Source organism: Polypterus senegalus, chromosome 3, assembly GCF_016835505.1.
Source record: "Polypterus senegalus isolate Bchr_013 chromosome 3, ASM1683550v1, whole genome shotgun sequence".
Lineage (NCBI taxonomy): Eukaryota > Metazoa > Chordata > Cladistia > Polypteriformes > Polypteridae > Polypterus > Polypterus senegalus.
The window spans coordinates 140,375,966-140,398,317 of NC_053156.1; the positions used below are offsets into that span (position 1 = coordinate 140,375,966).

Below are 22,352 nucleotides of genomic sequence, written 5' to 3' on the forward strand. Positions count from 1 at the left end.
GGATCTGCATAAGTTAGATCTGGACCATCGTGTACTACATACGGCACTCTGTTTTGTCAGAATTTACACGTAACCAATCAACCTAAATTATAAGCGATTCTTCTTATTCTTGTCTTATTCTTGCTGACAGACTGAGGAGATCGTTCCTCCCCCACCCTATGCGACTATTCAATTCTCCCCGGGGGGTAAACGTTAACATTATACAATGTTATTGTCTGTTATACCTGCTTTGCACTCTCCACCTTGCATTTTTTAACTTGCACTGCATTTTTATTTAATTAATATTGTTTTATCAGTATGCTGCTGCAGGTGTATGTGAATTTCCCCTTGGGAATTAATAAAGTATCTATCTATCTATCTATGGAATTCCGGAGAAATCCATTCGAACACTTGAAAAACGAGCACACGTCACAACAGACAGTTAACAGCACAGGCGTGGAATCCACTGCGTCATCTTGTTGAACGTAAGTTCCGCAACAGGTTTTTTTACTGCGCATTTTTTAGAAGTATTACGGCTTCTCTTTGCTCCGGAAATTCTTCTCACTTTTCTCTCCACATGTGGATTGTGGTGGTGAAGTGTTGCAGGGGCACGATGCGTTGTTGACTGAATTGAAGATATGAAGTAGTCCAACACGTGCCGCATGTAACAGATTCTCCTTTCTTTGGGGCACAATAATAACTTATATTGGAAAACATTCTCAGGGTGATCGTATGGAGCACTTAGAACTCAACGTGTCCTCTTTGGGGACCATCTCAAAGCAAATAGAGGGAAGCCGAAATGAAATCAGCAAGTATCTGACTAAACAGGTCAGTGTTCATTTTATTGTATGTAGTTAAATAAAATGGTAGTCAGTTGTCAATAAAATTAGAATGTCTGTAATATGTCCATATTTTTTAACACATTTGTTAAAACTGTTTCTATGCTGCATATTACAAAATACATAAACTGGAGTCATTGAGTTCAACAAATACTGTAGATGGATGCTTGAGTGTTACAAAATGTATCTCTGAAAACCTTTTAACATGAGAAGCGCTTAATACGTCCATTATACAGCTAACTTATTTTAAACGCCCTATTCAATTAATTCAGGTTGTGATTAATGTTGTACTGATGTTTAGCGTGGGCCTTGCTTTTAAGTTAATTAAAAAAATTGACATAGTTCATTTAATAGTCTTAACACAATTTTTTTAAAGCCTGAATATTTTTGTTGATAATTCAGTAGATTGTCTGAATATATCGCAATTAGATACAAAATAAATTATTGGGCTCAAAACGGACTTTGACATTGTTGGAACCATCTCAGAGGCTGCCTGAGTTTTCTTCTGGTGCATAGTTTTTTTCTCCCACGTCTTTTAAAAACCTGTGGTAGGTAAATTGGCCATCAAGAAGAGTGTATGTGCACGTGCGAATGCGACAGCTTCCCAAATGCTGCGTTGCCAGACAGTAACCTAGACCTACTGTATGTGGCCGCGTGTTTACATCCCATCCACTTTCACAAATAAATGGTTCAGTCTGACTTTTAAATGATGTAGTTGTTTAATCATCATTTTTCCCATCTTATTTTGCATTCAGACATATGCACTAGTATACGGTGTTAGATGTTAATAAAATTCTGATACTGTATTTGCATTTTTTGTGATATCTTTAGATGTTAACTTGCTTTTACCATACTCTTTTTAATCTACCATCCATCCATCCATCCTCTTCCGCTTATCCGAGGTCGTGTCGCGCGGGCAGCAGTTTAAGCAGAGAGGCCCACACTTTCCTCTCCCCGGCCACTTCTTCCAGCTCTTCCCGGAGAATCCCAAGGCGTTCCCAGGCCAGCCAGGAGACAGTCCCTCCAGCGTGTCCTGGGTCTTCCCCGGGGCCTCCTCCAGCTTGGACGTGCCCGGAACACCTCACCAGGGAGGCGTTCAGGAGCCACCTCATCTGACTCCTCTCGATTAACCTTTTCCGGTGAAGTTTAACTCCCATAATTGTACCCAGATACTGACGATTAGTGTTGAGCAGTACAGCCAGTGCAAATGACACCGCACAGGGAAGCAGCACATAAAAAGATCAACCTTTTAAAAAGCAAGAAAAAGAACACTGTCTCGCAAACGTACTTGCTACATTTCCCAATAAATGTAGTACTGTAATCCCATTTTGTAATATTCTGAGTTTACATAAAAAGGAGAAAACTGGGAAATATTAACTTGTTTAATAAGGGCAAAGTCCCTTTAAAAGGATGCGGTGTTTGGGATGAACACCTGCAGCTGAGGTGGTATGGGAGACTGAAACTAAGAGCCACTTAGCTAATAAGCCATTTATTACTAATTAGTACACAAAAGAATATAACATCGAATTAGCAGCTCTACTTTACATTCAGTGTCATTTGTATCTATGTCTTTATTTCTCATCAAAATTGTCATTATTTGGATACAACCCAAGGGGAAAACTGCAAAGAAATAAGACAACTGAAATAAAAATAATAAAGGAAAATTAAGTGGAAAAAAACACATTTTTAAATTCCTCCTAAATGCAAATCTCTTACTAGAGCACTTTTCTGAATAAAGAGAAAGACAAGAAAACCAGTTAAACAATTAAGTTGATAGGATATGAGTGCCCACTAATTTATGAAACTGGTTGCAATTACAGCCTGTACCCTCAGTAGTACACCAATTCTGAACTTGGGGAAACCCTGACTTAAACTATTTGTTATATTTTAAAGTTTCAGGATATTTAAAGATATGTGATTTCTTCCACTGTGCTCCTTTTAACAGTTGCAAAGTATTTTTCCATCTATTTCTCAGCCTCCCTCAATCCAGTTATAGCATGTGTGAAGTGGGGTGCTGTAGCCTGTCTTGACAGCATCCAGTACAGGACAATGTACAACACTGTTTAGGATGCCAGCACATGTGCTCTTTGTTTAGAGTTAAATTGATTTGTTGACTTTCTTTGGGGGGAAACTCTGAAAAAAGCTACCTTGGCTAAGAGGAGAATGTGCATATTTCACTCATACAATGAACAGGGCAAGATTTAAAGCTTTTTTTATGTGCTGCAGTTTTTTTTTTCCCCATTTTCCTCTGTCAAGCCGCATTGTTTTGCATTTGTACCACGTTTCCACTAAATCTAATAATCAGACTAGAGTTTGTTAATGCCTTATTTCAACTACCATTTTTAAGAAGGGGGAATTTATCTGGAGTCCATACTAAGTGGTATGTTTTCAGTAAAGTTGTGACGTGAGCAAACATCATGCATATAGGTGCCATTTTTAAACACACAGTGCTAAGAAAAAAGTTTAAAAAGTGAAAGTTTTATGCAATCATTTTGTTCTGTTTCCCAATGTTAAAAGTGTGAAAAAATTATAAAAAAACATATTAATGTACCAATATATTTGCAGAGTAGAGGACGTTTTAAAGAATATATTGATAGGTTTTATAAGGTGGCATTTATATTTTCAAGTCTTGACTTACCAGTCGACTGGGCTATATCTGGAAAGCAGCAGCAGCAATATTTAGATAGTCCAGCATCAGATAAAGTAACAAATACACTTTAAATAAATCAGATATTTAAAAATGCACTTCAAGATTTTTCCCTCAACTATCCTTTAAACTAGTATTATTATTTTAAAATTTTCTTAGAAAGCTAGATGGCCAAGGAATGTACTATCTGAAATATTTATTTTAGAAATAACAGAGCAGAAAGGAAATTGATTCATGAACATAGCCTGTGCATGAAATTTTACTTGCTAGAAAGTGCACTTGACTCCCCATGGTGTAGAACCTGTATAGAAAATGGGTGGATGGATGCATTAGGATATTATTTGAATTTATTTAGTTGTTATTTTAATCCAAAGCAGTTAACAAATCACAGATGCAACATTTAATTAACACAGTGTTACATGGTACACTACTTATTAATTATTTGCCAATTTCCCTTATCCGTATAGGAAAAGATTTTTTTATTTTGGGGATAGCAAATATGTAAAGTATTATTACTTCTACTTCTCCTTTTTTCCTTTAAAGATCTGGACCCCGTATGATCGTCAGTGCATTCTCAATTCTTTGGCTCAATTGCTTTTGGAGAAAGACTACACTCTTCTTATTGGACGTCATATGCGGCCTTTTGTTTTAGATTTGCTAGAAAGAAATGCAGGCCTTGTTAAAGCTGATGGAAAAATTAACCATGATCGTCATGAAAGACTGTCGGTAGCTTTGAGTAAACTTCTGGATGTCAGTCCTGATGCGCTGCTGTAAGTATTAACAAGCACATTTCAGCTGCTAGAACTGCTTTTTTTATGTTTTGTCACATTTTATTTAAAGTGACCTTCAGCAATTTGTTCTCCCCTGTTGTTTGCTAGTTTCTGTAACTCTTTTTGTTCTTGGGTGTTTAATTTTAGTATTGCCCTTTTATAGAATATTTCATAAACTACCAAACTCATTTGACACATTTTACTTTATTTTATAAGGAAATGTTCCTTAATACACACCAATAACCATTCATTTTACACGTACAGACCTACAATTTGAATGCTGCCATATCTTTATTGCAAGTTGGAAACTGACACGTTGATTGAGTGATTCCTTTTTGCACAGAACAAGTTTATGTCAGAAACTGAGGGGGTGCATTGAGTGTGAATAATAGCATTAATACATAAAGTGGATTGTTTATGATGGGGTTAAGAAAGGATATTGTCATTTTGAATGATTAACATGTCACAGCGTAAAGAGAGAAGTATGAGTTGGATTGTAGGTGGTTCAGAGACAGATATAGAAAAATAATTCCACAGAGGTGTTTTTTTAAGCTGAGCTTGAGGATGATACAGAAAATTTTTAAATAAAGACTAGGGTATTATCAATTTTCTGACAGATTGGTGCATACGGTACTTTTTTTATTGCCATTAGTTTGTTTTTATACATTATATGTATATGGCGTTGGTAAAATGGTCTGTGTGTGTTTTAGCTTGAAATGGACTGGCTTCCTGTCCCGGTATTGTTCCTGACTTTTGCCCAAAAATAGCTTGGATAGGCTGCAGCTGCACCGTGACCCTGCTCTTTGTAAGCAGGTTATGAAAATGGATGGATGGACACTGTATCTATTGATGACTAGATCTACTTGAATTTGATAAAATTAGTTTAGAGTTAATGTATTGGACTAATGTGAGGATGCAGTATAGACTTGTTTGATATATGCCAAGACTCTCAGCACTAATAGACTATAGTCATCCAGTGTCTTGAGTATTTCTGTTAAGTGTTTCAAAATTAGTCATAAGCAATTTTTCTGCATTTGCTGAATATGCAGTATTACTGCTCAGGTGATATGCAAGTAGAAATGTATATTTTGACATTTAGAATTATGGAAACAGGAAAGTCCAAATGTCTTATACATCTTTTAATCTTTCACTTAAGTATTTCACAGAAACCACTGGTCCCTTTTTGAAGTCATTCAACTAGATAAAGTAAACGTTCTCCTTTATCTGATTTTTAAACATGTGCATTACTGAGGGATAAGTGAGACTCTCCACATTCATTACTAGATTGGTGTACTCCCACCTCTTAACATTTAACATGCACTGATCCTATTCCCAGAAGTACTGTTTGAGTTATTTCTGCACTGCCAGCTACTTCCTTGTACTTCATATTGGGTCACATTCACATAAGTACCATACAAGTGATTTCATGCACTACCTAATACTCCACATAAGGAATCAGTATCTTCAGCTCCAGCAATGTACAGGTGTCCCTGAGGCACATGAAGGCTCATACACCTTTTGATTATATGCCACTTGCCAACCAATATTGTCTTACTTCTACCACACTTATTCTTCAAAAGAGATGCAAACTCTCAGCCTGTTAATCCTGCAGGGTTGAGCAAATAGCTATCTTCCCTGCATCAGGTGCCCTAATAATTACTTTATTACTTCAGTCACTCTAAAGATAAAGACAAAGTACAGAACTTTAGAAGCAATGTGGTATTCGCTGCTTCCAAATAACAGACTGGGAAATGGAATGGAATGGAAATGATATTGAGGGACTTGGTCACTGCATCACAGACTATATTAATTTTTGTGTCGAAACATTGATGCCCTCAAAGACCGTATGTTGCTTTCCAAACAACAAAGGTCTCCTGAATGAGAAAAAGAGGACATTCAAAATCTGGTGAGAAAGAGGCACTGAAGGATGCAAGGCGACTGCTAAAGAAAATGTTGAGTGAACACAAAAGATTTCTGGAAATGGGCTCAGGTGCTAGAAGGGGATATGGACAAAGCCAATGCCCTGAACTTTTTTGTAATATATTTTCCCTCCCATTGCCACCTTCTTCCAATCACACCTTCTCTACTACATCATCAACTTCTCTCATGTCAACTGAAATGGCCAGGGGAGAGTCCTCCTCTGACCATAAATGTGGACTGTCCATAACTGAAGACCATGCAAGGATACAACCGAGGAGCCTACACAAAGGAAAAGCTGTGGAACCTGATGGAATCAGTCCTGGAGTTCTTAAGGTCTGTGCTGACCAACTTTGTGGTGTCCTCTGTTACCTGTTCAGTCTATCCCCAAGGCACCAGAAAGCACCAGTGCTGTAGAATCATCCTGCATTATTCCTGTTCCAAAGAAGGCAGGTGCCTTTTCACCTAATAACTATACAGCAGTGGTACTTAAGTCTCACATCATGAAGAACTTTGAGAGACTGGTCGTGGACTTAATGAGTCTTTGTGTAGTCGACCACCTGGACCCACAGCAGTTTGCCTATGGGTCAAATATTTGAAGTGGAGAATTCAGTTATCTATCTGCTTCACAAGGCCTCTTCTCACCATGACAAAGCTGGCAGCACTTGAAGATTGTGGTTTTTAATTTCTCCAGGGCCTTAAGTACAATCCAGCCATCCCTGTTAGGGGGTAAACTCGGAGACATTGCAGGTGGTTGAAACTATGGTCATGTATAATGGACTCTCTGTCAGTCAGACAGCTGTTTGCGAGGCTCAAGAACTCTGTTTTTGATATAGAAGGGTACAATACTGGAGCACCACTAGGAATGTATCCTCTCTCCTTTTCTCTTCATTCTGTATACCTTAGATATAACACCAGTTCATGTCACTTGCAGAAATTCTCAGATGATTCTGTACTTATGTATCAATAACAGGGGAGTCATGTGGAGAACTTTGTTTTTTAGTTGAAAGAAAATTGTCTGCATCCTAACATAAGCAAAACCAAAGAACAGGGGCCTCGTGCATAACAGCATGCATAGAATTCACACTAAAACGTGGTGTACGGACAAAAGTCGAAATAAGCATATGCACAAAAAAATTCAGATGGAGAAAACCGTGTGTAAGCCGACTTCCACGCACTTTCGCTACATAAATCCCGGTCTGCATGAAATTTAACACTCGTGCATGCACCTGCTGCCCCTTCCAGACTCTTCCCAGAATTACCCCTCTTTGAATATGCAAATCAATATAAATATTCCGTTAAGTTCACCGTTCTGTGAAAAGACTATGGCAAAAGCAGGAAAGAAGACGAATATCGGCGAATGCCAAGTGGAGGCAAATAAAAACATACAATTTGTTGGTTTAAGCATTGATATAAACAACAGAAGGAAGTTGATTGAATTTGCATAGTGCCCAAAATAAAAAAGAAGTTGTCAAATATCAAAGTCACTGTGAAAAGGTGAGTCGTAGCCCACTGCCTGAGTGTCATATGGAAGCTTATTCGGGTAGAGAGAAAAGAAAAAAAAATATGGACATAGTGGGGGAAAAAAGATCGAAATGTCAACTTTAATCTCAGAATTTCCACCTTATTTTTTCATTAAAATAGAACGTCATAAACTTAATCTTAAAATCTTTTAATTTACCATTTTCTCAAATCCCATCGTAACTATAGTAGCACATTAAAAGTTCCATATTTTATGTGTTCTATGTGCTCTATGTATGAGAATCACTATGTGCTTCTCTTACATCGACAGGGCACAGAATACATTACATTCATGATATTACAGCGCTCTGAACAATTTAAATACTAAGATGTATACTTGATATAATTGTCATGATGAAATGCATTATTAAACATGGGGCCACTGTGGCAAAATGGTAGTGACGAGCTGGTGCCCTGTCCAGAGATTGTTCCTGCATCCTGCAAGATGCTTGCTGCGTTGTGCGTGACCCTTGATGAAATAATTTAATGCAGCAGTACTGTCTATTTTAAACCTACTAACCCCCAATTCCTGTTCTCCAAGTAACCAATCACCACACTATCAGCTCTTTAATAAATGTCAAGTCATATGTTAGATTAGAATGCTGATTCTTCAAAACCTTTAAGGAACATTGAAATATATTCGCAGTACATATTTAATTTTTCCATCCATCTATCCATCCAGGGTTGCACCAGCCTCATGAAGCATACAGTGCGAGGCAGGAATGATCCTTGAGCGAGGCGCCAGTTCATCGCTACCGCTGCACGTCGTGTCCACATCTTTAATAACAGTATACATTATTTAAATGAAGTTAAAAAAATATCTGTATAATGTAATATATAAAAATATAAAGTATATATATATATACTTTACAGTATTTCATCTGAAAAATGATATCAAGAGCTCCAAGAAGATAGCTAAATCTAAAATCGACTTAAAAGCCAGTCATCATCATCTGTAAATATGTGCTGTCTTCTATTGAACTGAACTGAATTCCTTTATTGTTATTATTGTATGATACAATAAGATTCAATATGCAAAACCTCCATAAAGTTATTTTCCTATAAAATGGTAAAATACCAACAACAAAAACAATAATAATAATAATACGATAAAAAAATGAAAAATATGCAATATAGAAGCATAAGTGGCTCAGGTTGTGCAATAATACAACTGTAATGCAAGTTTACAGTGAGGTAATTGTACTTTAAAGATTGAGTGCATTTATATCTCTTGGGATGAAACTGTTGCTGAACCATGAGGTTCGTGCAGGAAAGGCTCTGAAGCTTTTGCTGAATTGGAGAAGTTCAAATAGACCGTGCTCTTGGCTGAGGCAGCCATGTGCTAGAATCTGTACCCCAATAATTCTCTCCGCTCTTGACACAATCTGTGGTAGAGCTCTCCGATCAGCTTCTATAGAGCTGTGATTCCATACTCCGATACAGTGGGTTAAAATACTTGGTGGTGCACTGAGAGTAACAATGCTAAAGCAGCTATAGTATTTGGAATAGTTTGGCCATTCTGTGCACCATTATGTGGTTACAGGTTGATTACAATCGGAAGCCTTAAACTAAAAAATGATACATGGTTAATGTCAGTGTATTTGATAAAGCTGCGTCAGGGATCTGAATCTAAAAAAATAAAGGGTAACCTCCCAGGAACAGTAGTACTGCTTTAATGCTGGGTGCTGCCAGTTTGCAAAACTGAGCTGAAAGCTTGCGTATGCTATGGTTTGAGCTGGCTTGAGAATGTGCATGGCTTTATGCCAAGTTTAGTTTTTATACATTGTGATGTGAACATGGTTACGGGTGTACACAACATTTTTGTGTGTATGCACCGTTTATATATAAGAGGAGAGGATGAGAGGTTAGGAGCACGCGCTGATATCCAGATTGGGACCTGAGTGTAGCAGTGCAATTGGTAACACCTCGGCATCACACAAGTTGGTTTTATGGTGGCCGGAGTGCCAATTCTGCCACCAACCCCCAGGTTTTTCCCTGCAGGTTGGAGAGCCTAACTGCAGGGCTGGATGCAGATTAACGTCGTACTTGCATATATAAGGCCCCTGGTTATTTTCTTTTGCACACCAAAGAGTGTCTAGGTCCAGTCATTATTCAGGGAGTGGATATCGATGTGATGCACTACTAGAAGTACGTGAGGGTCCACATCAGTTATAGATTGGACTGATCCTGTAGCATAGAATTAGTATATAAGAAAGGGCAGAGCAGGGCCTTTTTTCTTTAAAGACTGCATTCCATTAATGTGATGGCCTGTGCAGTTTATGTTGTGGTATGCTAGGCTCTTTTTAATTTTTCTTTATTTTTAATCATTATGGTGTGTGTTCACACTATAGTTGTGTGTGTGTGTGTGTGTGTGTGTGTGTCTGTGTATCTATGTATTCCATCTCTCTCTCTCTCTCTCTCTCTCTCTCTCTCTCTCTCTCTCCTGTTAAAAGCCAAATTTCCCCTGTGGACAAATAAAGATCATAAATCCATTCTTGCCCTGCTCTGATGATTAACTTCATGTTTGAAGGGGACCAGACACTGCTTATTACCTGTGCAATACCAATCCACTAGTGAAGTGTGATGGCGCTAGCATCATGCTCCAGAGTTGTTTTTCAGCAGCATGGACTTAGAGACCAGCCAGGGTTGAGGGAAAACAAAACAAAGTACAGAGATATCCTTGATGAAAACATGCTCCCGAGCATTCTGAGGGTCTCAGACTTGATTGAAGGTTCACCTTCTAACAGGTCAATGACCATAAGCAAAAATTGAAGACAGCACAGTAGTGGCTTCAGGGCAACTCATGGACATTCCCAGAGTTTTCCAACCTGATCCGGGACTAGAACTTAATTGAACATTAAGAGACCTTAAAGTAAATGTTCACTGACCGTCTCCAACCACTTTAACAGTGCTTCGAAGAATATCCAATAAGATTCAAGGCTGTAATCATTGATGCATTAAGTAAATACTGAGTTAAGGATCTGAATACTGTACTATATATACTAGCAAAATACCCATGCTTTGCAGGGGAGAAGTAGTGCGTTAAAGCAGTTATGAAAAAGAAAAGGAAACATTTTTAAAATAATGTAACATGATTGTCAATTTAATTGTTTTGTCACTGTTATGAGTGTTGCTGTCATCAAGGATTTGATTATCATTATTTCATTCAATCAGGTTCGTATTTGGAGGACGTGTTGTGTTCAAGTTACAGTTCGTGTTTGTCAACTGTTTTAAAGAGAACAGGTTTCATTCATCGAAGTGTTCACTACCCAAATCGCTACTCGTGAATCTAAGATGTTTAACAGGCATTCCTGGTATTAACTTGTGGATTTGCCTGCAAATATTTAGTGGCAGCGTGTCTATAAACTTGTGGAATTGCCTGCGAGTATTTAGCGGCAGCGTCTCTATTAAGTTGTGGATTTGCCTGTGAATATTTAACGACAGCGTCTCTATGAACTTGTGGATTTGCCTGCGAGTATTTAGCGGCAGCATCACAAAGTTGTTTCCGTCTAGCTGTATCAGAAAATGTACCACAACGTCTGACACGCCTCCTTTTTACTGTTTTGTCACAGCTTGGATTGCTGCTGTTATAATCGGTTTGAGTTTCATGGTTTGTTTCAATTACGTTAGTATTTGCCAGACTTCTGTTGAAGTGACATTCGGCATCTGTCAAGCGTTGTAAGCATGCAACCAGCTTCATCGATAACTTCGCATCCAGTTTTTGAGAGTTGAAACATTCATAAACATCAAAGTGTCCACTACTGAAATCGTCACCTGTGAATCTAAGATGTTTAAGAGGCATTGGCAGTTCTCCAAAGGTGTAAAATATTTGGCCATTTCGGTACAGTTGAAAGTGACAACCGAACAGTTCAGCGGCAGCCATCAACTCACGTGCAAAAGCATAGGTGAAGGCTTATTAAGTATTTCACTCTTATAGTGCTCCTGTGTAGTATAATTATCACCTGTACCGTCATCAGTCCACACCTTGAACCTGTCCCAGTCATTCAATACATAAGACACAATGTTCCTCCGAATATCAAGAGTGAGCCTGATATGGCTGTGCAATATGTAACACAGAGAATGGAAAAGGCAGGCGGCATCTCCGGGCTTGGAAACCACTCGGTAAGTGACCTCGATAGACATGTTAATGGGTGTATGGTTGGAATGGTAAAAGAAATGGGTGCCTGAACAATGTAAAGCAAGTCTAAAATACCTACACAATAACTATAAGCGTAATAAACGAAAAATAAAACGGCGGAGAAGCCGTGGATTAAATAAAAAGGCTGCAATTATCAGCGAGGAGACATGAATACCGTGGCGAAGCAAGAAAGGGAATGAAGATACCGTAGCGACGGACGGCCTTATATGGGCAGGCAGCCAGCTAATTACTTGGGAGGCATGGCGATGGGGGATGCAACGGCGACCGAGCTGCAGGCTGTGGACGTATATATGTACGTAAGTAGGATTCAGTTATGACCGTTACGCGTAGAATTTTGAAATGACACCTGCTTACCCTTTGTAAGTAACCTGTAAGGAATTAGCCTGCCAAATTTCAGCCTTCTACCTACATGGGAAGTTGGAGAATTAGTGATGAGTGAGTCAGTAAGGGCTTTGGGTTTATATATATTTATTATATTTATATATATAATAAATAAAATCCAATGCCTGTCTGTCTGCTTTTCACAAGAGAACTACTTAAATGATTTAGATCATGTTTTTTTTTTCTATAATTTGCTTGAACCTTCTGCATGATTTTGTGACTTCTCTCATCACGCTTAATATCATAGTTTGCTTGCGGAAGAGATTTATTCACGCTAATTTGAGACAGAGGCTGTGGACCGAGAGGAGGGCGAAGCATTCTGAGTCAATCTACCTCTTGCTACATTTTGGAGCGTTCCTTTCCTCCACTTAGCTAGCGATACCTGTTTGTTTATTGATTTTTAAAGTTTGTCTTGTTTCACTACTTTGTGGGCTTAGCCATGGGGGACAGCTAGTTTTTAATAAATTTACAATTTTTTACTTTAGCGTTATTGAGTGTTGCTATGATGTAGGGGGAAAATGAATTTACTTAATTTTAGCACAAGGCTGAAAAATAGTAAAATGTTAAAAACGTGAAGATATCTACTTTTTAAGTATATGGGGATTTTTCTGACCAGTGAGGTTAGGAGATAGTGAAGTTGGATATTATAATAGTGCTGAACAGCAGAACTGTGGTAGGATTTATTTTGTCATTTCACCTTTTTGTCCCTAGTTTTCACCCAGAGAAACTATAGACTTTAGTTTGGCCTTCTCAGCCTGTTCCACCTGTAGTTTTACAAGAAGCCACTAACTCATTTTATTAATAGAAGGATTTCAGTCATACACACATTAGCTCATTTTACTTAATTGATGCTGTTCTACATAGTTTAAATTTGTTTTTTATTTTCCCCAGATTTGCAAAAAGATATTTCAAGTATGCACCACCAGTATTTCAAAGACTCTTTTTCACAAGTTCACAGTCTGCCGCAACCCAGTATGGCAGGAAACGTATGAAATTACGAGACTTGATGGAAGCAACATTTAGGTATCTGAAACATGATACAGCATTTTTCAAGAACTTGTGGGACTGGAGTGTATGTTTATCGTTACTTCGTACAAGTGATGTCTTCGTCAGATGGTTTGTATTAATTTAAATCTTGATTAATGTTTGTTAATATGTATGTTTTAGTACATTATTTGTGGAGGCAAACTTGCAAAAGTCTTTTCTGAATGGATGTATACAATATATTGTTTGTTCTGTGGTAAAAATATTTAAAGCCATTTATGTTATTAGTTATGTAGAAAATAACTATTGGTGTTTTGCATATTTTACTTTTTTATAGGTATTCAGCATGTTGTCTGACTGTTATCTCCAATATGGCAGAAGTAGAAAAATATATTTTTTTCCAAAAGTATTTCAACAGTGATGAGATGTTGGATCTTAAAATAAAGTAAGTTACTAGAATTCTTGTTATTACAAGTAAAAAATAATATGGAATGAATGTAAAATGAACTTCTGCTGATCTTGCCAATATAGTGTTTTTCCCCCCTAAATAAAAAAAAACAAACATCTAGTATATGATCAGGATTAAAATTTAGTTAGTCCATCTCTTCCCCTGCTGGCATTAACAACAGCAAATTAATCTAGTATGCTGAATTTTTGTCGTCTAGGCAGTTAAGAATTTTGTATGGTAATGGTATATTTAGATGGGTTACAACATTTGCAACATCAAATTATACTGTTTCAGCTAAATTTATAGAAGACATAAATAGAAAGCATTTTCTTACTCTTAAGATTGATGTTGTTTTGCCAGACATCCTGCATTAAAGAAATTTTGCCCAATAAAGTGGTTTGAGAATATTATGTTTTGCAATATATGCTAGGTAACATGTTTATACAGCAGGTAATGAGGCTGCTTTACATGCTTGCATCTTGTTCTCTTTGCGCCAGGTGGAGTTTGTTTTTTTTCTATTTTTTTGTCTTCCATCCCAATTTTTAAAACTATTTGTTGTCTTTTTTGGATATGTGACCATGAACTACAAAGACCAAACATTTTCTTACCAAAAATTGCTTAATTAGCACTTTAAAAAATACGTATGCTTTAAAAATACTCTAAAAAGTTACAATAAAAATGGATAACGAGTGTAGTCAGTTTTTATTTTGATACACTACTCTGTCTGCAGGGATATACCACTATAGTGCCACTCTACTGTTTTGATAAGCTACTGTGTCTAAATGGAAAGTAGCATAAATTTAATATTGCCATACTCTTGAATGATTGGTTAGGTATTACTTTTTTCAGTTTAAGTTGTAAGATCATCAGCATTAAATACTTGTAGTTCATTTGTGCTCTGGACCTCTTATTACTTTGTTTTCCACAACAATAGTACTGAACAACATAGCTTGTTATTTGTATAAATGTATCTTTATATGGCTTCATTGAAAACGTTGCATTATTTACTTTGAATATGTGGACAGCAGTTTTAAAAGGCAAGTATACTGAATGATCAACATTGTGAAAATTGATTAGGAAACAAATGTAGATCTTTAGTCTTTATATTCAATGCTATAATTAAAGAATTATAATAGGCAATAGGTGATAATTTATTTAAATAGTGAATGTCAGCCTAACCCTAGATAATAAATCTCCATGCCTCTAAGTTCCCTGACCTTCTTGCAGCTCTCTTTAGGCAGTCAGATACCATTTAATTCAATCAAACCCTGTTCAGACCACCTGAAGACGTTGTCCTTTTCCTGTTTCTACTCTTTTGCTATTTTTATTTTTTCCACAATTAAATGTATTTTCACCATTTGTGTATTCATAGTGTTCAAACATAAGAGTGGGACTTTTTTTTTTCTTTAATTTTTTTTTTTATTACAATATTTAAACAGATTGTTTGATCTAGTGGTTCTAATCGGGAATATCAAAAATGGTTTCTTTGTAAAGGTTGTAGTTATAGTTAAAGTGAAACCTGTAACTGTAAATATGCAAATATGTCTAACTTTGAGCTTTTTTTCTGATAGCCATTCCCTGTTTGTTTTTAATTTTTTATTTATTTTACATATATAACATTTCTCAAATCCTCTTGCAGTTTTTATTGTTGATTTTTTGCTTCTTTTGTAAAACCAATAACAGTCATTTTTTTTTATATTTAGGACACTTGAAGAATCACAACAATTAAATCTTGAAAAAGCCTTAACTCTGGCAAACGCAGAAAGTGCCTTTTGGCATTGCGAAGAAAAACAGAAACCTACCAGATGTCAAATTGCGTCTGATGACCTTTCTAAAAATGTTGTTGCTGTATGTGGTGTAGTTTTGACGAAAATAAATCCACCTGAATCAGAAAAAGTAAGTATTTGTAATGTAATCTCAACAGTTGTTTGATAAAGGTTGGATTTCTGTCAAAACAGGCCAAACTCACAATTTAAATGTAAATTAACGCTCTAAAATATTGCAGTGCTATAGTGTGAGGCATTTGCTTACGACACCATTAAAACTAAATGTGACAGCAGTGAGATTTGCTAAAAGCATTTAATTTATAATTAGTTTCATCTGCTTAAAAACTTTTTTGTGCTTGCATTCAGCATTCCTTATAGGACACAAATAAAGATATTTGCCCTATTTTGTTTTTTTTTTTTTTTTGTTTATTTTGTTGATTCTGGTTTCTCATTCACGGCACATACCTCTTGATATTACTGTAATGATGTTTTAATTATGTGGAAAGTGAATGATTTAAGAAGTGCTTGTTTTTCAGATTCAAGTGAGTCTTTTCAGTTATGTTATCCATATATACTACTGATGAAAGATATTGCAATTTTATAGTAACTGGTACAGAACATAATTATTATGTCTCTTACCGTTCTAAGATATACCCTTGAATAACAAATCATACTTCAGGCCTTTTTTTTTTTTTTTTTTAAATTATTATTTTTTTTTTTTTTTGCTATTAATTGTTCCCAAGCTTAAATCCTACAGAGGATATTAGGCTTTAGCCTAAAATTATATATACACCAGTATTATTTAAGGCCTTGTTTGCTTATTAACGCAAGTGTTTTGCTCTGTGTTTAGAGAAAAAAAATGTAAAAAGCACAAAAAATTCCATTCATTATCTGTTTGTTTAACAGGAGATTGCTAATCTTGTGTTAGTTGATTCTACCTGTCGGAGCCTTCAAAGTCTGGCTATGGCTGTTGCTTCTCAGAAGCCTGTCTTATTGGAAGGGCCCATAGGCAGTGGCAAAACTGTGATTCTTGAACACCTGGCTGCTGTTACAGGCCGGGGGAAGACTCCCCACTTTCTGAAAGTGCAACTAGGAGACCAAACAGACAGCAAAGTAAGAAAATTGCATGTAAATGATAAATGTAGTAAGTATAGCAATTGGTAAAGTATGCAAATGGGATATATTGCTGTAGATATCAAAATATTCAATATTAAGTAATTTACTACACAATTAGGAGATAAACTGGACTCTGCGTCCAACCTTAGTTTTGTTTATTTTTACTAGGTATTTTCTCTTTTTAAAACCATATCCTTCAATAATTCTTTTTGAGAAAGAACATTGTTTTGTAGTGTTCATTTTGTTTACAATAATAACCGATTCAGAGATAGTGAGAACCGTGTAGACTTTAGGTCATGCATCACATAATACATAAATGTTCTAACATTGTTAAAAAAAATTTTGAAGTTGCCACAGCATAACAACTGGTCTCCTTGGGAGACTATTATATAAAGGGCAAATCACAGGTAATCTGATGTTACTTAAGCAGAAGTACCACAAAGAAGAATCCAAAAGGTTTTGAATTTGTTCATTCATCAATTTATTGTGTTGAATGCTTAGTTCAATAAACAGTAACAGGACTTTGGATCCTCTTACCACAGCAATAGATGCCAAGCTTATTAAGGGGTACACTTGGTAACACTAGATCAGTTTAGAAATGGCAATTAACTTTATAACCTAGTTGTGTGTGAGATGTGAAGGAAAACTGTCACACCAAGAAAACGTCAGTACTGACATGGGGCAAATGAGCAAATTCCACATTCTCTTGGAATCATACCTGGTTTTCTGGGAGCTGATAGGTAAATATATTAACCGCTGCATCACTGGGATCCCCCAAACAGATTTTCTTTTTCTCTAAATAGATGCTCCTTGGAATGTATCGTTGTACAAGTGTTCCTGGAGAATTTGTCTGGCAACCTGGTACACTGACTCAAGCTGTTACACTTGGACACTGGATAGTACTAGAAGATATTGACTATGCACCTTTGGATGTGGTGGGTATTTAGTTTTAGTACTGTTTTTTTTAATTTTGTAACAATCTTGCTGTCCAAAAGACTGTATAATACTACATTTGTACATGTATCTTTTGGTCAGGAAATTGCTACACATTATATTTTCCTATTTTCTCGCTGTGAATGTTTGCTTTAAGACAAAATGTAAATATACACTTAATAATACTTTTATCTTAATCAGCCTAGTGGTCAGTAAGGTCTAATGCATAATGAAATTTGTTGAATCTGCATTTTTGCAGAAAAAGCTGTAACTATAAGATTTTATTATTTATTTTAGATTTCCGTACTAATTCCTCTTCTGGAAAGTGGAAACCTTTTAATCCCAGGAAGGGGTGATTGCATTCCAGTGTCTCCAGGGTTTCAGTTCTTTGCTACTCGCAGGTACGGTATAAGTTAAGCTGTCTAATAAAGCTTCTGTTTCTTCATGATGTACGTTTGGTTTGTCTTCTGTAGCTTTTTTAGTTCTGACATTTTGCTGTTTAAATTACTTCTAATCTATTACCAACAACAATGTACTCTTTGTTCTTGCAAGAGTAGCAAACCTTGTTTATTCGTCAAATTTTGGAAATTCTTATTAGGTTAGGCAGGTGACATAATTAAGCATGTCTAACTTCTGTTTTGTGCTTTGAAATCATTTCAGTTTTTATGTCTGGTGTCGTCTGACTCACCAATGCAAGAAGATCCCTACATATGATAAACTGTTCAACTCGTCTTGATGTCTGGTCATGCAAGACATCAAGCTTTTTGGGGTTCCACCCATTTCTGGCTTCACAATCTATTCTAACCCCCAAAATCCTCATGTTTAGGCATTTTTGTATCATATTTTGTGTAGGAAATTACACCCTTATGATAAAAAGTCAATCAATAGGTGTCTTCATCAAAATTAATCAGAAGGACCTGAAACTTTGAATACCAAATTAACCAACCCTTTTGGTTCACCCATCAAGGGTAATGGGGGGAGGTTGTCAATATTTACTCGTTTTCACAAAACTTCGAAAAAAATTAGGATTGGCAACATAGGGATGTGAGAACTGTCATTTTATGCTATCACAAATATGGTAGAATTTTTGACATTTGATTCTTTACCCGTTGATCCTAGCCCTATAAGAGTTAAAAATTTCAAATTTCAAACATGAATATGTGGGGTATCAGCTTAGATAATTTCAAAGTCTGTATTTATGAAGATTGATTATTTTTGATTTTTTACTAGGTTTCTCGTCTTCCCTGGATCTCTTATCAGTGGGTGTAAAATGACAAATGTCTGTTAAAATTGAGAATAGTTAGACTTTACATTTATATTGAAACACAGATTTTAATATTTAAATATTTAATGCAGCTGTTCTGGTTTATTTTTACTTCTACCTCATGAAGTATATCATTACATTTCTATGAAAAACTATGCTAATTCAAATTTCTTTTTCAAGATTGTATAGCAGTGCAAGTGGTCTGTATAGACAGCAGAATACCAATGCAAGTTTGCTGGACAAACTCTGGAAAAAAATTCATTTGGACAACATGAGTCGTGATGAACTTAAAGAAGTAGGTATTTTATATCTTTTACTTTTTTCAGCTTATTGTTTAAAGGGTTACATTAGGTAATTAAATGTGATTTTGTTTTGGAATCACACCACAAGCCATCCCAGTTCACACATTTACGTTGTGGTAATTGCAGGATGTGAGCCAAAAACTTTGCATTTCTAGAAGCAGCTCATTACAGTGTGAGCTAAAGTAGAACTCCTAGTCTCAACTATGCAAAGACTGCTTCTAAGCACTGTTAGCAGAGAGTTTGTAATATCAAATGAGCTTTCCACTCAGCCTCTACCTTTTCTGACATGCACCACCTTACAGTTTCCTCAAAACATATGCTTTTAAGTATTCATTTTTTTTCTACTCTGAGTATTGACACACAAAATGCTGCTTTTATTTAGAAATTTTTGGGGGCCGCTTTCATATCTGACACCTGCCTACCTCTGAAAATCCAGATCTTCACTGGATGTTTTACCATAATGCGATTTTATTTATATTTTTTTTGTTCCCTTCTAGTTCTGTTCTGTGTTCTTACCAATATGCTTGCAGTACAGAGTAATTTGTTTGACAAGTGCACTGAAAATGCAGTCTTTCTTTGTAGCACTATAAGCAAATGTCAAGTATTAGCTGTCATGTTGTTTCAGGGATTATCATGGTTTCTACGCAATTCATTCTTTCCTCCCTGCAAGTTAGTAGAGAGCTGCAGTCTGAAGGCAATGTGTATGCATTTTGCAGCCTACACAGTGTTCAAAGAAGAATTTTCTGCTGTCTGTCTGTTGCATATCATTAGATCTACTGTAGCAAAATTTAAAAATTTGTAGCAAAGATTAGAATTGATCGTCTTTTCTAACCTCTGATTCAAAATAGCCCTAGCCTTACTCTTTGACTAGCTTATTTAACACACTGCACTTGATAGGAATGGTCTTGGAAGTGTCCTGTGAAGAGAGATGCTCTGGCCACTATTCTACCACTTCTTCCAGGTCAAATAATGATGCTCATTTCTGGATGTTAGCCAGCATTTTAGAAAAAAAAATTTTGGCAGTATTGGAAATGAGGATACTCTACTTAGAATAACAAATATGAATGTTATTCAGGTAGCTACTATATATGTTTTATCATTGACAAAGCCAAATGGTAATAAATCTTTCAGTAGGACATCTATAATATTTAGTTAACTTTCTTAGTGGACTAAGGCTGTAGCAGTTAATGTTTAAATCGGAGTAACTGAACTGTAGATTGTTTAAGAAATTGAAAAGTACAATTAAATGATAAATACATTTCATTTCTTTTTCTTCTCCATTCATCTCTATTGTTTATCAAACTCATCAATTTAGGTATATTTACAAGCCTTAGGTTTTACCCCATTGGCCATGCTCTCTCTCAGGGGTGAGGGTCGACTTGTTCTCAATCCTACTTTTTGTAAAAATTGAATAATTTGTATGGAATGATTACAATAAAATTAATAATAAATAAATAAATGATAAATACAAGGATTGTAGAAGTATTCTGCTTGGTTATATCACAAAAGACTGAACAGAAGATTGATGAGACAAAATAAGAGTGATTTCACGAAATACATTTAGTTTGTCTGTAATTAGTTTTTTGAGAAGTTCTGAAGTGTTGACTTGGTGCCATCTTTTTCAGTTCCATAGTAGTGTTTGCTTTAGTTTGCATTTGCTGCTTCTGTAGCTGTAAATAAACATCTTTTAGAAGGAAGTGCAGGATGTTGTGTCATGAGATGTAATTCTATTTATGGTGTTTGAATTCAGAAAGTGTACAAAAGGTAAAACTTGACAGTTTTGACACAGTTGTTGCTGATATTTAAAATCATCTTGTTTAATCTGTGTTCCACTGAAGAACTGAAGGTAGTACATGCTTGCTGCTGATCTCGGTCTTGTTTTATCTGTGCCCTTCTGTACGGTGTTTATCTGATCTTCTTAAGCTCGTCATGGCTGATGATCTTTTTGCATTGTGCTCTCTAGCTTCTTGGATAAAGCAATGGCCCATTCAATGTCACCCGCAGATCAGAAGTAGAAAGGACCAAAAATAAATAATATGATTGGTTATATTTGTATTCTAGACTGTGCTCAATCAAAGCCTACTCTTAGAAGCTCGTAGATGCCTGAACATGCTCAACAGAGCTGCTGAGAAGTTAGCCAATGGTCAAAAGTAGCGTCTTGGGTTGTAGGCTCACACATCTAGTTCAGACAACTTTCTTTTCCTGATGCAACATTAAGTGCCTCTCACTTGAGTAGTAAATCTCAGTAAAAATGTTGGTCATTGAATGATGTGCACTGCAAAACGTTCTGTCCTTAGTTCTCCCTAGTATCTCAAGACAACTTCAGTTTCTTTTGTCCAATGTGAAGTGCGTTTTAATTGTGGTGTTTGAGCAGGAAGCACCCTTTTGGGTGAAATGTATAATTATTTTAAAAGTTTTGCTGTATTTGCTAAGAAAGTTAGCTCATTTCTACATAGGAGTCAGTATATTACTGTGTCAGAGTGCATCTGCAGAGGAAGAAAAAATTAAAAAGTAATTTTCACGATGAAAAGGAAAGAAGGAACGTTAAAGACACAACATTTAACTTATTCGATTTCACTTTTAACAAAGATTTTTTTGATTATTTGTTCATGATTCCTGGATAAGCATTTTAAGATTATGGATGGGTTGATAAAGATACATTCTGTACTTCTCAGACGAGTCACAATATCTTCAAACCAACGTTTTTTTTTTTTATTTAATAAATCTAAGTTTTTATTTTTTTCAACTTTTACTTGCATTTCCTTTTTACGTTTATACATGTTAAATTTGTCACAAATTTGGATTATTTCAAAATTTGTTCTTTTTTTTTTCTTTCTTCTAACAAAGGTTCTCCTTCAGAAGTATTCCAGTTTAGGTGTTGTGGTAGATCGACTTTTGGACATTTATTGTCAGCTGACTGGAGATAAACATCTAAAATCAAACTGTTTTAACAATAAAGAACTCATTCCTGCTAATGACCTTGTTTCCTTAAAACTTGAGGAGAAATCCCTGACCCTGGAAGGGAGGGGGTTGTCATTAAGGTATGAAGTGGTATTGCATATGTTGTGTTTTATTTTTGCTTTTTAAGATTTTAATCAGTAGAGCTGCTTCAAGACAACATCTCTTAATGCTAATTCAAATTTTTCTATTAAAAAAGCTGATTTGGAGTGGAGTATTAAAGTACATGCAGACTTTAAAAAAAGAAATGTAGTGTTCATTTTTGCACCCCACTCTGAGTAACCATACTTCCTTTTGGCTGTTATTATCCTTTCACTGAATAGTCATAAAATTACTGAAGAATTGAATTTTTTTACCAGGGTGGAAGG

The 22,352-nt window shown here is 36.0% G+C and overlaps 1 protein-coding gene across 1 annotated transcript in view; it reads left to right on the top strand.

Annotated features, from left to right (window-relative positions):
* Nucleotides 1-568: 568 nt before the first annotated feature.
* The window catches only part of mdn1 (midasin AAA ATPase 1), a 239,274-nt gene continuing 217,490 nt past the window's right edge, over nucleotides 569-22,352 (top strand). The window contains exons 1-10 of the mRNA XM_039747985.1: nucleotides 569-807; nucleotides 4,009-4,235; nucleotides 13,105-13,329; nucleotides 13,535-13,642; nucleotides 15,349-15,541; nucleotides 16,318-16,524; nucleotides 17,331-17,462; nucleotides 17,758-17,861; nucleotides 18,905-19,019; nucleotides 21,874-22,067. Coding sequence (XP_039603919.1) covers nucleotides 712-807; nucleotides 4,009-4,235; nucleotides 13,105-13,329; nucleotides 13,535-13,642; nucleotides 15,349-15,541; nucleotides 16,318-16,524; nucleotides 17,331-17,462; nucleotides 17,758-17,861; nucleotides 18,905-19,019; nucleotides 21,874-22,067 — 1,601 coding nt within the window. The 5' untranslated portion in view covers nucleotides 569-711. The remainder of the gene's footprint in view (nucleotides 808-4,008; nucleotides 4,236-13,104; nucleotides 13,330-13,534; nucleotides 13,643-15,348; nucleotides 15,542-16,317; nucleotides 16,525-17,330; nucleotides 17,463-17,757; nucleotides 17,862-18,904; nucleotides 19,020-21,873; nucleotides 22,068-22,352) is intronic.